This window comes from Chiloscyllium plagiosum, unplaced genomic scaffold, assembly GCF_037043375.1.
Source record: "Chiloscyllium plagiosum isolate Xiang-an unplaced genomic scaffold, Cpla_swu_hap1 HiC_scaffold_21, whole genome shotgun sequence".
Taxonomy (NCBI): Eukaryota; Metazoa; Chordata; class Chondrichthyes; order Orectolobiformes; family Hemiscylliidae; genus Chiloscyllium; species Chiloscyllium plagiosum.
Window position 1 is genome coordinate 17,681,561 of NW_028270159.1, and position 14,358 is coordinate 17,695,918.

The window sequence follows — 14,358 nt, forward strand, 5'->3', positions numbered from 1 at the left end:
TTCCAAATAGCATCAGCAAGTAGCTGCTGTTCCATTGCTTCTTTTGGCTCTTTACACCCTCTCCTTCTCATTCCAGGTGTAAGTGCAACATGCATGCAAACAGCTGCCATTTCAAAGATGGGAATCTGATGTGCGAGTGTGAGCACAACACAACAGGTCAAGACTGTGGAAAGTGCAGGAAGAACTATAAAGCCAAGTCATGGCGACCAGGCAGCTACAATCCATACCCGATGGGAACAGCCAACAGCTGTATGTATACTCTTCCTACCTTCCAGGACACATGTCACCTTTCAATTGTAATATAGTCAACCAAAAAAGAATCAATAGAAAGTATTGCGAATAACTCTGTTCTGTTGTTCTGTCACTGTCATTTTGTAACCGTCCATTGCTGAAGGCTTGAAGGTTTGTGAAATAACTCCACAGAGGCGAGTATTCCATCACCAAGTCACTCTTTATTTACACATGGAGAGCCCTTCACACTGATCCAGCTCCCTCAGAGCCAGCTCTCAGAGTGTACAGGATGTCTGACATTCCTGTTCTTATCTGTCAGCCAGGGTTCCCTGATCGGATCAGATTAACAGCCCCAATCAGGGAATTTATATTCTATGAGGTCCACTTGGCTGATCTTGTTAAAGTCATTACAGCTTGTTGAGCTTTCAAAAGTTCCACAGGTCCCAAACAACCTCAGGTCTGGTCAAAGCCCAACATTTGGGAAACACCAAGAAGGGAACCATTAGTAATAAAGAGCTGGTCATCATTCAGCTTCTATTGTAAAATTACAGAGTTCACACCATACCTAACATTATTAGTGCAGTTTGGCAAATTTCTTGCCTAGTAATGAGGAGAGTTTGACATGAAAACAAAAAGATGTTTCCATCTGTGGTACACCAGTTGAAAACCAGATATAAATCTTATTATTTCATCGAAGTGAGGCATAAAGATGCAACTGATAGATTGCTTACTGTTACAGTGCATGTGTAATATAAATATTATATATAGTGTGTAATATAATACAAATATATGAATGTAAACATCAAATTTATACTCAATGTGTGAACAGTATGTGGTATCTAATGCAAAAAACGACCCAATAATCCAATGGAGAAGCAGGTCAGAGCAGGGTACTTACTGGGAGACTGGTTAATAACTGCCCGTTCCTCACCAAAAGTTAAAAATTAATAAGTTAGAACTATCTCAGTGTTCAGCCCAATTTCCGGTAGGGGCTGGGGGTTGGGATATCCATGCCTTGCCCATTTTCCATTGACAAACAGATAAAAATCTGTCAGGTTTCAGCCAAGAGGATGCATCACATCATGTTCAGTTTGTTCTGTGCACAGTAGAACTGCAACACATTGATTTTTGTCATTTCATTCCTGGGGAGCCCAGTCAATGGAGCTCAAACTGCTCCCTTTGGGAATATAGGAGCCCCCATACTCAATGGGTGATTTCTCCAAAGGGCTCGTAGTTGATTAAGTGGCCTCCAATTTGAGAGACACATTGAATGAGTTTGGTGTCTTTGTAGCATTGAGCACTAAGCCTCACTAGAAAATCTCTCACACCTAAAGTTTCCAGACTGTGTTTTCTCTCCCTTACCAATTCTAGATCAGGGAGAACTCTGGGTTGGTTACTGTTCCACAGTTACAGCTTGTGCTGCTATCCCCATGTTTAGTCCAATCACAAAGATTCACTGGTCTCAAGTGAACACGTTTTTAGAGATACTGGAGGAGCAAATGTTTTGGGGCAATGTTTAATTAAAAGCTAATAGGACAGCTCAGGATTGTTAACCCTCTGACTGCTTCTTTTATATAATTAAAACACAGATGGCTGAAATTACCTAATATTTGTGAGACTGATACATCATATCTCATACAAAATGCAAAACAACTTCTACACTGGCTATTTGTTGTAGATGTAGAAGGTGTAAGAATGGACCAGACACTAGCAGATGGAATTCCCAAGCTTTGGGAGACTTTATTGAATGGAATTGGATTTTTGATCTGCTTTGGTACATATCCAGTATAATCCTGACATTGACTTCTCAACCAGGAAGAGCATTATCAACCCAATGTTGGTCCTTGATTTGTACTTCATGGCAGAATTTGCAAAAGAGTATGGCAAGTGTTCCTGCTTCATCCCCCTCATTCCCCCTTGCTCCAGCCTCAGTCCCCTACCCCTGCCTCATCACCCCCAGCCCTGCCTCATTCTCCCTCACTCCTGCCTCATCTCCCCCCATTCCTGTCTCACCTTCCCCACTCCTGCCTCATCTTCCCCACTCCTGCCTCATCTCCCCCCATTCCTGTCTCATTCCCTCCAACTCTTGCCTCATCTTCCCCACTCCTGTCTCATCCCCTCCATTCCTGTCTCATCCCCCCCCACTCCAGTCTCATCCCCTCCAACTCTTTCCTCATCTTCCCCACTCCTGTCTCATTCCCCCCAACTCTTGCCTCATCCCCCCAACTCTTGCCTCATCCCCCCCACTCCTGCCTCATCTCCCCCCACTCCTGCCTCATCTCCCCCCACTCCTGCCTCATCTCCCCCCACTCCTATCTCATTCCCCCCAACTCCTGCCTCATCCCCCCCACTCCTGCCTCATCTCCCCACACTCATGTCTCATTCTCCCTCCACTCCTGTCTCATTCTCCCCCCACTCCTGCCTCATCCCCCCCACTCCTGCCTCATTCTCCCCCCACTCCTGTCTCATTACCCCCCACACCTGCCTCACCCCTACCCCACTCCTGCCTCATTCCCACTCACCTTCACCTTGGCCCCCCCACTGCTACTTTGTCCACCTTACTCCTGCCTTATCCCTCCCAGTCCTGCCTCCTCCTCTCACTCCCAGCTCTTCCCCCTGACTCCTACTTGGTCCCTTCATTCCTGCCTCATTGCCCTCACTTCTGCCTTGTCCCCATCACTCCTCCCTCCACAGGGACCATCCTTTAAAAATTTGCTAAAATTGAAAATTGCTTGTTGTTGTTGGCAACAATAGTTACTGAAACAGTCGTTGGGAACCCATCACTCAACAATATAGCACCTTTAACCAAATCAAACATCTCACTACAAAGTAACAGAGACATAGAGGAAGAAATTAGGGCAAATGTTCCAAAGTTTATTCCAAGAGAGAGATTTTAAGGAGCAGCTGAATGGAGAAAAGCAGAGTAGATGAGAGCAGAGATTTACAGAGGGAATGCCAGAGTTAGAATAGAACGTAATTCAGAATGGAGGGGGCTAAGAGAGAAGTCAGGCCCTTCATTTACTCTGCCTGTTGTAGGAGTTGCCCGCCACACCATCTTTGCCAGGACAACAGTACCTATAAAACAGGCAGGGACTGAGTGTGAGGCATGCTCCAGAAATGGCCTTCTCTGCTCTGGGAAGGCAAACACAAAGAGAATCTGTGTCACTGTCCTCCCCGAAGTCATATCAAAAGGCATCAACAGTTTTTAGCAAGTCCAAGAGTCTGCATCTATTAATAACAGCCATAAGACTGGACTCTGCTGTGTGAAATGTAACGTTGTGAAGCCAGTGAGGGGTGGCCATGTTTTTCTCAGTCTGTAGGAACACGCAATGCCCAGGCCACACTGGGTGAGAGGACAGGCGTTGGAAAGTGGAGGAAATTACAAAGTCTGTGTGAAGAGCAGCTCGATCACTGTCTGTGCTCCTCTAACACCATCCTCTGTTTCCCTTTCAGGTGTGGCTGCCAGCTCTGCTTATGGCAGTAAGTATAATCAGGCCATCTTCCCCCCAAACCCCACTTACCTCTTTCTCATTCCCATTTACATCTCTTTGTTTTCCCACCAAAGGTCATTTTCAATGTATTTTTTTAGACTCTGCCTGTTCTGGTCTGCATGTTGTTTTTTTGTTTGCCGCACTTCTGGAAAAGTTTTTCCACAGTTTTTAGCCTAAATTGATGTTTAAAAAAAGGGGGCTTGGTGGAGGGACAAGTATTGTTTAAAATGACACGTCTGTATATTAGGGTTCCAGAAGATTCTTGATTTTCTTTTTTTTTAATGTATTTTAATCTATTTTTGCTTACTGCTGTTCCCTGTGGTTTGCCAGGAGGGGTCTGGGTTCTGCCATAGATTCAGTTCCAGTCACACTGGAAGCAAAACTCAGCCTCGACCCCATGACTCCATTCAACATCAACAACTGCATCCAGATTTGATTCCTGAGTTACACAATGTAGACGTCACATGATGCTGACAAGACCAGTATTTGTTGCCTGTCCCTGCCTGCCCTTGAACTGAAGTGGCTTGCTAAAGACAGGGGGCAGTAAAGAGTCAATCACACAGCTGTGTATCTGGAGCCCCATGTAGACCCAGACAGGTAAAGGACGGCAGGTTTCCTTCCCTAAAGGGCATTGGTGAACCACTGGAGTGACCACCATTTGGTGAAACATCCCAAGGCATTTTACTGCAAGAAATGGGATGCCAATCAGGAAACAGGGGCATAGCGTGGGGAGGGCACATGAAGGAACAGCCGAAGAAGGCAAGTTTTGAAGAGGTCTTCAAGGGTCATGAGAACTTACTGATAGCATCCCAGGGTACAAGAATCAACGAGGGTAAAGGATTTGTCACAGGTAATGGAGCAGAGACATGAGGACAATGAGCTTATAACAGAGCCTGGATAAGAGAGGGAGTTCCTTGTGTTTTGTTTTGTCATTGTATCAGACATCCATTCTCACCGCTGCCAAGGTGTGATCTGAAGAAACACGGAACCTTCCCACTGCTTATTGGGTGTTGATCTTAGTGGGGAATGCTCAAATAACCTTAGGCCACTTAGTGGGAGTAAGTTAAAGACTCCCAGCTCCATCCCTGAACACTACCTGGAGACCCTCAGGCAGGGAATTGTCCAGCTTGGGTAATGAAGAGGATGGGATCAGCGCAGGCTCTTTTGATAATCTCTACTTTACCAACCCTCACAGCCCATAGGATCACATAGACAGTGGCCTCATGGAGACACAGCCCATTTGATGGTTGAACATGGTGTGGGGGTGGTGGGGGTGGAATGGACGGAAATTGTTTTGAAGTTAGAAAAGCAGTGCATTTTTTCCCAGGGTGAATAATAAAAGGATTCACCTTCCTCAATGTGCAAGCTTCAGACACTTCCTCCTCAACCCATCAGGAATGGGATTTCTTTATTAACCTCCAGAAGTTAAAAACAGGAAATTCTGCAAAGGCCAAGTTGAGTTTGGGAAGTTCAGATGACCATAGGTATTAATTAGGGACAGGAGTATGCCATTCAACTCCTCAATCCTGTTCTACCATTCAATAATCTCCTGACTGTTCTCCTCTTTTAAAATCCTTGTTGCCTACATTGAATTTTTACATTTGTAACACACACAGTTTTAGGTTTGCATGAGGTGAGCTTACATAGCAGGGGGGCAGAAGGAAAGGTTTTGAGGATTTATCACTAATACTCCCCGATTGGCAAGACGTTCATTAGTTGCAACGATCCAAGATGCTCATATTTTCTTGGACCAATCCGCTGATTCTAAATCTGTGATTTGCTGAGAACCTGCCACTTGCTGTTGTTGGGGTCCGTCCTAAGCCAGCATCCTCAGAACAGTACACAAAGTCTTTACTGCTTTCAGTATAGGATCTTAAAGAGTGACACTCTCCCCATTGTGCATCAAGGAAACAAAAGCAGATGCCAAAGGTAGAATCGATCACTCTAAAAGAAGTGGATGGTTCGAATCGCTTAGGTCCCTTAACAGACGCATCAGAGAGCTTGTAGGTGCTTAGATTTAATGTAATTAGTAAAAGTATTAGAAGGTGGCTGAGGAGATTATTTTTCATCCAGAGGGCAGTGGAGATTTGGAACTCATTATATCACATTTAGAACATTTTTGCATGTACCCTTTAAGTGCAGTAACTTACAGGGATTTAGAAAAAGCAGTCTGAGACCCTTTACAAATGGCCATGCTTTGTGCTGTAAACTTTCAATGCTTCTTGCATGCAATGGTGGGAACAGGATGTAAAGGAATACGACTAGAATGGAAAGTCAAGAAAGAATGCTTGAATCAGGATGGGGGAGAGTTCCACGAATTATGTTGGGTTAAGGAATACATTGCAGAGTCTGGACCAATAGATAGACATATGCACAGAGACAGATACATACACACACAGATACAGACACACACATACACACACACAGATATGTACAGATACACGCACATACAGAGACAAATACAGCTATACACAAACATATGCAGAAACACACACAGATAGATACAGGCACACACATACAGATCCACACACACACACAGACAAATACAGATACACACACACAGACAGACATATGCAGATACAGACACACGCATACACAGAATCACACACACATACAGATACAGACACACACACACATGCACGTACACAGACATACACACTTGGACACATACAAACACAGGCAGATATAGACACACATACATACACATGTGCACACACTCTCGGTGGAAGCAATGTCTAATGCTTTCAAACTGACCACAGGCTGTATAACCTAGGTGATTCTGTGCAGCTAAATGTTTCCTTTGTTTTTGTACATGCACAGTTGTCCAGAAATCACGGGCACTGATTCCATCCTTGGCAGCTGCCTCCCAGAAGCCACAGAAAGTGTCAGGTACTGTCACCATCTCCGAGCTTCCCACCAGAGAGTAGCTCAGTTAGAGAATAAAAACAAGAATGAGATCTAGAACAAGAATGGGCTGCTGTTTGAATGGTCACAAAAATGTGTAGGTAAAACCAATGAAATAATGTCTGTACTGTGACTTCCAATTTATTTTTAAATAAAATATGACATTGGTGACAATATCTGAAGATAGAGTCAACCATCACTTCAAGGATAGCATCCACAGAAGCAGAGAAAGATCTCACCGCGGCAAAGATCATTCGGGCCTTTTTTACACAACGATACTCAACAATGGAGCAAATTCTCCCAGTTGTAAGGATTTAATATATTCGGGGGATACCTCAGATATTAAGATCAAGGAACATGCTCAGCTCAGAGTTTCTGGGTGGAGGAGGAGCTCATCATGAGTTTGCTAAAACAAGAGAGACCCTAGCTCACTTCTTAACTCAATCTTCACATATTTAAGACATCAAGCATGTGCGAATTTCAACACTGGATTACCTGGCTCACCATTTAAGCAAGTGACTGTTGGGTTCATATGAATGATCACAATGAGTATCTGTATTTAGGCAATGAGCCTTCAGGTGGAGGTCTCACTGTGCACAACAGTTTAGAACTGATTGTATCCATGGTTAAAGCATAAAACTGTTATAAATTGAACAGAAGGTGCCATTGCCTCCAGGGACTGTACTAAGTGAAGTTTTAGAATATCAGAACCAAAGAAATAGGAGTTGGAATGGACTCCCACCCCCTCAATATGATCATGGCTGGCCTTCAGCCTCAACCCTACCTCTCCCAATATTCTCACAGGCCAAACGTTTTCCTGTTATAGCCTTAAACCTTCTCAATGATGGAGCATCTTTATCCTTCAGGAGAAAATTCTGAAGATTCACAACCTTTTCATTGAAGAATCTGCTGCCTATCTCCATCATAAATGATCAAGTCTTTATCTCAAGATTATGCTCCTGTATTTTATATTCCCCGGCCTCTCCCTTTTTAAAAAAATATTCACTCACAGATCTTGGGCATTGCTGGCTAGGCAAGCATTTATAGCTTTCCCTGGAGAAGATATTGGTGATTACCTTCTTGAACTCCTGTGCCTGAGGTACAGGAAATATCCTGGCGTCATTACTTTGTGAACCACCAATCTGTTGCTATCAGTTTAAAAGGAAATATGCTTTCGGGAAAAAACCTTTTTAAGCCCCTTCAGAATCCTCTGGGTTTCAATGAGATCATCCCTTATTCTTCTCAACTATAGTCAAAACAGTGCCAATATAATCCCTATCTCATCCTACTCATCCCAGGAACCAGCTAAAGATCTTTCGCTGTATTGCTTCCAATTCAAGTATGGAGACTGAAACTGCACACAGTATTCCCATCTGGTATCACCAAAGCCCTGTACAATTGTAGCAGCTTGTTCCAGATCTACAATCCCTCACAATAAAGACCACTGACACCAGAAGGGGCTTCAAATACAACAAGAATCTACGAGTAACCAACAAAACTGTCAGATCATCTCTTGTCACAATTATACGACAGTGCAGGAAGCTAACCAACCCATTTTGCCATGCCTACTCTTTGAAAGTGGTGTTAACGTTTTGAGTGCAGTGACTCTTGTGGACTTGAAACTTTAAGTCTGCTTTCTCTCCACAAATACTGCCTGACCTGCTGAGTTTCTCCAGCAGTTTCTGTTTTTGTCCCAGCATCCTCTGTTCATTGTTTTATCTTTGAATGAGGTGCCCACTTAAACCTACTCTCTTGTTATAGAACTGTGTAATAGAGTTCATTTGAAACTGATGGTAACATATTGGCTGTTCACAAACATTTCCAACATTTCGTTCAAACTACGGCATTGAAAGCATTTTAAAATCTCAAATCAAAAATCTGGTTTCAGCTTTGCAGTGGAATTTGTAGCAAAAGAAGTGAGTGCTTCCAGACTCAAGAGAAACTAATAAAAAATAATCAAGAAAATAATAGCAGTGAGATTTATGAAGCAAGATGGATTGCAAGTACTATTTTTAAAGCATAAATGAAAGTGGCTTGGACATATTACATCCCACTGGAAAACATTGAGTACCCGTGAATCAAAATCAGGTGTATGTAGGAATTAGCTGTGGTATTGGAAAGGATCACATTCTAAGGCAGATTACTTATCAGACCCAGAGTTAGCAACGAAAGTCAGCTTCCATTATTCTAATGAGAATCATGAAAAGCACCACATTAAGAGATGGAAAAGTCATCAGTTGGAATCCAGCTCAGCTGTCCAACTCACATCTCTTGTCGGTTTGCCTGAGAAAGATATCTAGCAGCCCTTTTCTGTTAATAAAGCATGTTACCATTCTGTTACAGATCTTATTATTTTAAGAAGTTACTGAAATGCTTGACCACTTTGTTCTCCAATAAATTTACAAATCGTTCGCAAAGCTCCATGTCACTGTGATGCAACTGTGAATGGAATAGTGAAGCAATTGTAATCTTGAATGTAAAGTGACAGTCTTGGTGACATTAGGGAAAGAGCCCATCAATAGCATTGATTTTTTTAAAAAGAAAGACTTAAGTAATTTTCCTTAATGCAGATTGATTCACAAAGCCAGAGGAAAGAAAGTTCTAATGGTGGAGTACAGTTCCTTTCACTTAGAACTGGGACTGAGCATTCCTTTAACGTGTGCTGTATTTTCTAGTACGATAGTTCAGAAAAGGCAGATTGTGCTAAACAATGGAAGACTGGTAATAGTGGTTAATGTGTGTTATCCACATTTGAATTAAGACTTAGTCAGTGTTGGTGCCATTGTTACTCTCTCTCTCTATAGCAAACATAATATGAATTTTCAAATGAAATATTAATTAGAGAAGTGTGGTCAATTATGAAGAGCACAAAGTGACTTCAGAAATATTTGGATTAATAAATAGTTTGGGCAGACAGCTGTCAGATGAAACTTATTCCAAAGAACTGTGAGGTGGCACATTTTAAAAGGAAAAATAAGCTCAAGGTAATGACAGTGGATATTTAAAAAAAGGCCCTAGATAGACTGATTTGGATTTTTCCAGCTCTTAAAAGTGAGGGAATAAATCGATAGCTCTTTAATAATACATCACATTAAGTTTTACAACATAGGGGAATTGAGTTAGAAATTAAGGGGACAATGGTAAACCAATGAAATTCATTGTTAAGGCAGTCAATGAAATAGTGCGTCATGCTTTGTACAAAGTTATGTTATGGAGAAAATGCAGACAGAAGTGACTAAGATGGTGCCAGGGCTGAGGAGTTTCAGTTTATGAAGGAGAATAGGGAAGCAGAGTTCTTCAGAATAGAACAAGTGAAGGTGCGGGTGAAGAGGAAATCTGATAGGTGCAAATGATGTACAAAGGTAAAAATCACACAACGCCAGGTTATAGTTCAACAGGTTTATTGGAAGCACTAGCTTTCAGAGCACTGCTCCTTCATCAACTGGTTGTGGAGTACTGATGAAGGAGCATCGCTCCGAAAGATAGTGCTTCCAAACAAACCTGTTGGATTATAAGCTGGTGTTGTGTGAGTTTTTAACTTTGTTCACCCCAGTCCAACACTGGCTCCTCCAAGTCATGACTCCAAATGATGAGTGGTTTTGATGAAATAAACTCGCATTGATTGGTGAGTTGATGACACAAGCAGAAATTTAAATTGAACAGCAAAAGATCAAAAAGGGCAGGTCAAGACTATCTTGTTGGTTAGTGGACATGGAAACAGTGGTAGAAAGACAATTCACAACATCACTTTGCAAAGCGAAATGGGTAAATAGTTCAGAAAGGATAAACATTGAGGGAAAAGAGAACAGTGATAAGGGAACTGGAGGATGCCCAGAACCAATGGATGTAAGTGATCCAGGGAAACACTTTGAGATGCTTCTTTTACTTATTCCTGCTTTAGACTAGGGATAGAAACATGAGTAAAGGCCATTGATTTTCCTGCCACTTGAGTCAATTACTGGTGATACTCTGATCAGTTTTCTAAGAATAGTGTCACCAATGTGTGCACCAACCCACAACTGATCCACTTACTGTCGTGTTTGATGTGCGTGGTGTAATGTCTGTAGTGAATAGTTAAACATTGAGTCGTACTGAATAGTACAATTCTTCCAATGAAACCAGAAACTCTCAGTTAGGTTCTTTAATCAATTTTTTTCTCAGGTCGTTCTGCTCATTAATCTGTTGTTTTTCTGCTTTCGTAAAAGGAGAAACTAATCTACATCTTGATAAAGGAGTCAAGAGCAGTAAGTCTTTAAAACTTAGTTTAAAAGTAACAGAAGTTTTAGCTTAGACCAACAGCTAGAATGGCAATCACTAGCAGACTGGGAGTATGGGTTACAGTTGTCTCTAGTACCAACATGAATTGGTTTTAAAACAAAACCATCAGACTACACATCTTCCTTCAAGACTAGTTACATTCCTCTCTCTGTTGATATCAGTATTCTCTCCCTTTTAACATTACTCATTATTTAAGAATACAATGTATTTATCTGTAGCTCTAATGATTGAAACAAATTAGTTTGTAATGTGGATTCTGTAATCTGAAACAACCTCTCATTGTGCTTGTGTTCCTGTTGAAGGCCCTATACCAACTCCTCAGCGAGAAGTTAAGAAGGGTGAGTTTACAATTGTAATTAGTTACTATTAGAATTTGAAACCCCATAGCAGTAGTTATTAGTTATGACCAAACTCCTGGTGATACCTGTGCCCATTTATTGAATGTAAAGCGCTAGTTGAGATCCCTTCCTGTAGAGTTGGTTCCCTGTGTAGATCATAACCACTTGTCACAGTTTATTTTCTGACCATTTCTCCCCTCCTTCCTGAGGTGGTGATCAGTCCTACACATACTGTCAGTCTTGGTCATTATATGGAAGTCAGATAGGGAGAGTCATCAGACAATTCCATCATGGACGCTATCACAGTCAAGCCCGATTCTCTCCTAGCCAGAAGCCCTTTCTTAGTGGAGCTTGCCCAGCTTTAAGGCACTAGCTACAGTTAGTCACCTGCATTATGCAGGCCACATTCCACATGCCTGACACAAGGCGTGTAAGATAAACTATACTCTGAGCTTCATCACAGCCAGCAGTTACGAGGAGGCACAGGATGTCCTCAAAGTCTCCTTTAAAAAAAATGTAACACCCTCACCAACTTGTGGGAGTCCCTTGCCCAAGAGTATGGAAGCTGGGAAGAAGCATCAGCAAAAATGCCAACCATCTTGGGCATGTCAGGCAGGGCCAGGTGGAGACTAAACACAGGCGGGGAAGGACCGAGCAAAGATCTGAACATCCTACCCATCGGCCTCTTCAAACACCACCTTCCCCGTCCCTGGCAGCTGGGATGTGGAACTCTGTGCTTCCTGTTAGAAGGCCAGAGCAATATATGTGGCTGAGTTACAATTCTGCAAGTGAAGCAACCTCACAAAATGGCAGGTAGTTCAGTGCCCTGAACTCTTTGCTAGCTTTGTGCCAGTAAGTTATACATCCAAGATTAAGTTCAGTGTGTAATGCTCAAATAGCCCTTGTATACTCTGCAAACCATTAACATTGTAGTCTAAAGGCCAAAGCCTTCTGATCTCTGCTACACCATGGTGGCGGATCATTTTGGTATCATCTAGTGTTAATAACATGATCATGTAATGACGTGTGTGCTATAAGACTTGTCATCAATTAAATTGACAACATGGACAGTACTAATGGCTGACAGCACTGGTGATCTGTAGCTTGTGCTGATTCGTGTAAGGTTCACTTCCTGAGACACTTACACTTTGCCAAATATTGATCTGAAAATAACTGAAGGATTAAAAAGAAGTATCCCATTCACTCCAAATTATTTTATTGGGATTCTTTACTATAAATATCTTATGGTAATATAGTAACTTGCGACAAGAAAGACTGCTATGAGTGGGACAATATTACCATAATGGAAATGCTTTTCTCTTGTTGGTTCATCTTTGCAAGTCTGAAAAAAAAAGCATTTTTCGGATGTCATAGTTAAATAATCTACCGATAGAGTCTTCAATCTAACAGCTGTCTGTCCCATTGTACCTGTATCATGGTTCACTGTTTGCTCACAAGGAGGACCCATCTTAATGCAAGGACAAGGAGTCAACAAAGGTAAGTTTATAACTTGAGTTACTAGCAATGACCTGTGATAATTGCATTGATTACTAGTTCAGAATTACAAGTTTTTAATAGTCTAGAGTGCTCTTGAAAGTATTGAGGCCTAACAGACTTGGAACTGTTAAAAATAGTGGTACATCCACTCAAATATAAACCTGATAACAGATGTCTCAGTTAAGTGAATGAGAATGGGAGATTTACTTGCTATAACTGTTAATGGATTCATTTCCTTTTGAAATCCCTCCAAGTGAGCAGTTTTATTGGCAAATTGCAACGTTCAGCAGGTTTCCTACCATGCGGTACTCCTCCTCTGGGTATATATCTCATGACTTCCTATTACTTCCAGTCACTTTGTATTCAGCTGGTAAGATGTGTGCACACATTTAACATGCCGAGTCTCACTCTCCCAGAGGAATGTTTATCTTCTGCACAATATCCCACCTAATGATCTGATTCTGAGCAGTCACTGCCACAGGGAATCTCAACATCACAGCCCGTCTAGTCATGAAGACCTCTGACATTATATATGAGAAAATGTCGCTGGACACCCTTTCCTACCAAACCCCAAAGCCAACAATACCATACCCCCCTCAACCTGCCAACAGTAAACAAGTTTACCATTCTTGCTCATTCCTTGTGTTCAGTCATTTTGCTTGTCTGTAAGTGAAGAAAGAAACTCCTCCCCAGCCTTGCTCTCGTCGCTGCACTGGATTGTCTCCACAGAGACTATTGTTCTGGCTTGTTGAATGATCAGCATTGATATACGACATGAGAAGGTCAGGGCTTACACTATGAGTAATGAAGGGAGGGGATGCAGGACATTGCTGTACGTTGTCCCTGGAGACACGCTCATTGACAAATTAATCCATCGTTCTCAGATTCTGTCCTGCCTCAAGCCCTTGCTGACAATATGAATGTTTTGCACGAGCTCTGGTACTCGCATAATGAGCAGCAATTTTCCTCAGGTAGGCAGACTGACTATTCCTATGTTTTACAAACCTAACACAGTGAGTTATTGATAGCAGGCAGGCTGAGAGCAGTTTCCAAGACAGCCTTGGTTGACTTCATAGATAGGTTCATGAAATATTTTAAATTAAACATGTAAACTACTCTAATAGGGAGACTAGATCTGGAATATTTATTATTATTATTATTAATCCGTGTTTTTAAAAATTGATTGGAATGAGAAAAATCATAATTATGGCAAATGGGTCAACAACATTAAAATTATGACTGCATTTTTTATGAAGGTTACAACTAAAGCTCTTTATAGGAATAAATACCAAAGGCATTAATCCAGCACCATCCATGTCCTTTCTGGTCACTGAACTGTCTCCTTTCTGAAGTTGTTGTCGCCTTAGTGTGAACTCATGGAGTTCCTACTTGAACCAGCCCAGCTCCTTCAGATACACACTTCTCTGTCCACATTTAAGAGTCATTACACTGGCCGATTTAATGAAGGGAGCAACACATTCTGAAGAATAATAACAATAGCTTTCATTTATAAACCACGGACAACACAAACATCCCATGGGGTGTCACAAGACAGTTATCAATAAAATCTAACACAGATTCACGCGAAGAGATGTTAGATCAGATGTCTGAAATGTTTA

The 14,358-nt window shown here is 41.9% G+C and overlaps 1 protein-coding gene across 22 annotated transcripts in view; it reads left to right on the forward strand.

Annotated features, from left to right (window-relative positions):
• LOC122564903 (netrin-G2-like) overlaps positions 1–14,358 on the forward strand; it is a 127,913-nt gene that overhangs the window by 93,706 nt on the left and 19,849 nt on the right. For 4 of the 22 annotated variants that reach the window (XM_043720344.2, XM_087998354.1, XM_043720346.2 and 1 more), the window contains exons 4-9: positions 77–249; positions 3,685–3,711; positions 6,543–6,611; positions 10,832–10,870; positions 11,207–11,242; positions 12,701–12,739. In XM_043720344.2, coding sequence (XP_043576279.1) covers positions 77–249; positions 3,685–3,711; positions 6,543–6,611; positions 10,832–10,870; positions 11,207–11,242; positions 12,701–12,739 — 383 coding nt within the window. Of the gene's footprint in view, positions 1–76; positions 250–3,684; positions 3,712–6,542; positions 6,612–10,831; positions 10,871–11,206; positions 11,243–12,700; positions 12,740–13,623; positions 13,711–14,358 lie in introns of all 22 variants that reach the window. The other 18 variants (XM_087998355.1, XM_043720341.2, XM_087998351.1 and 15 more) reach the window with 11 other exon arrangements.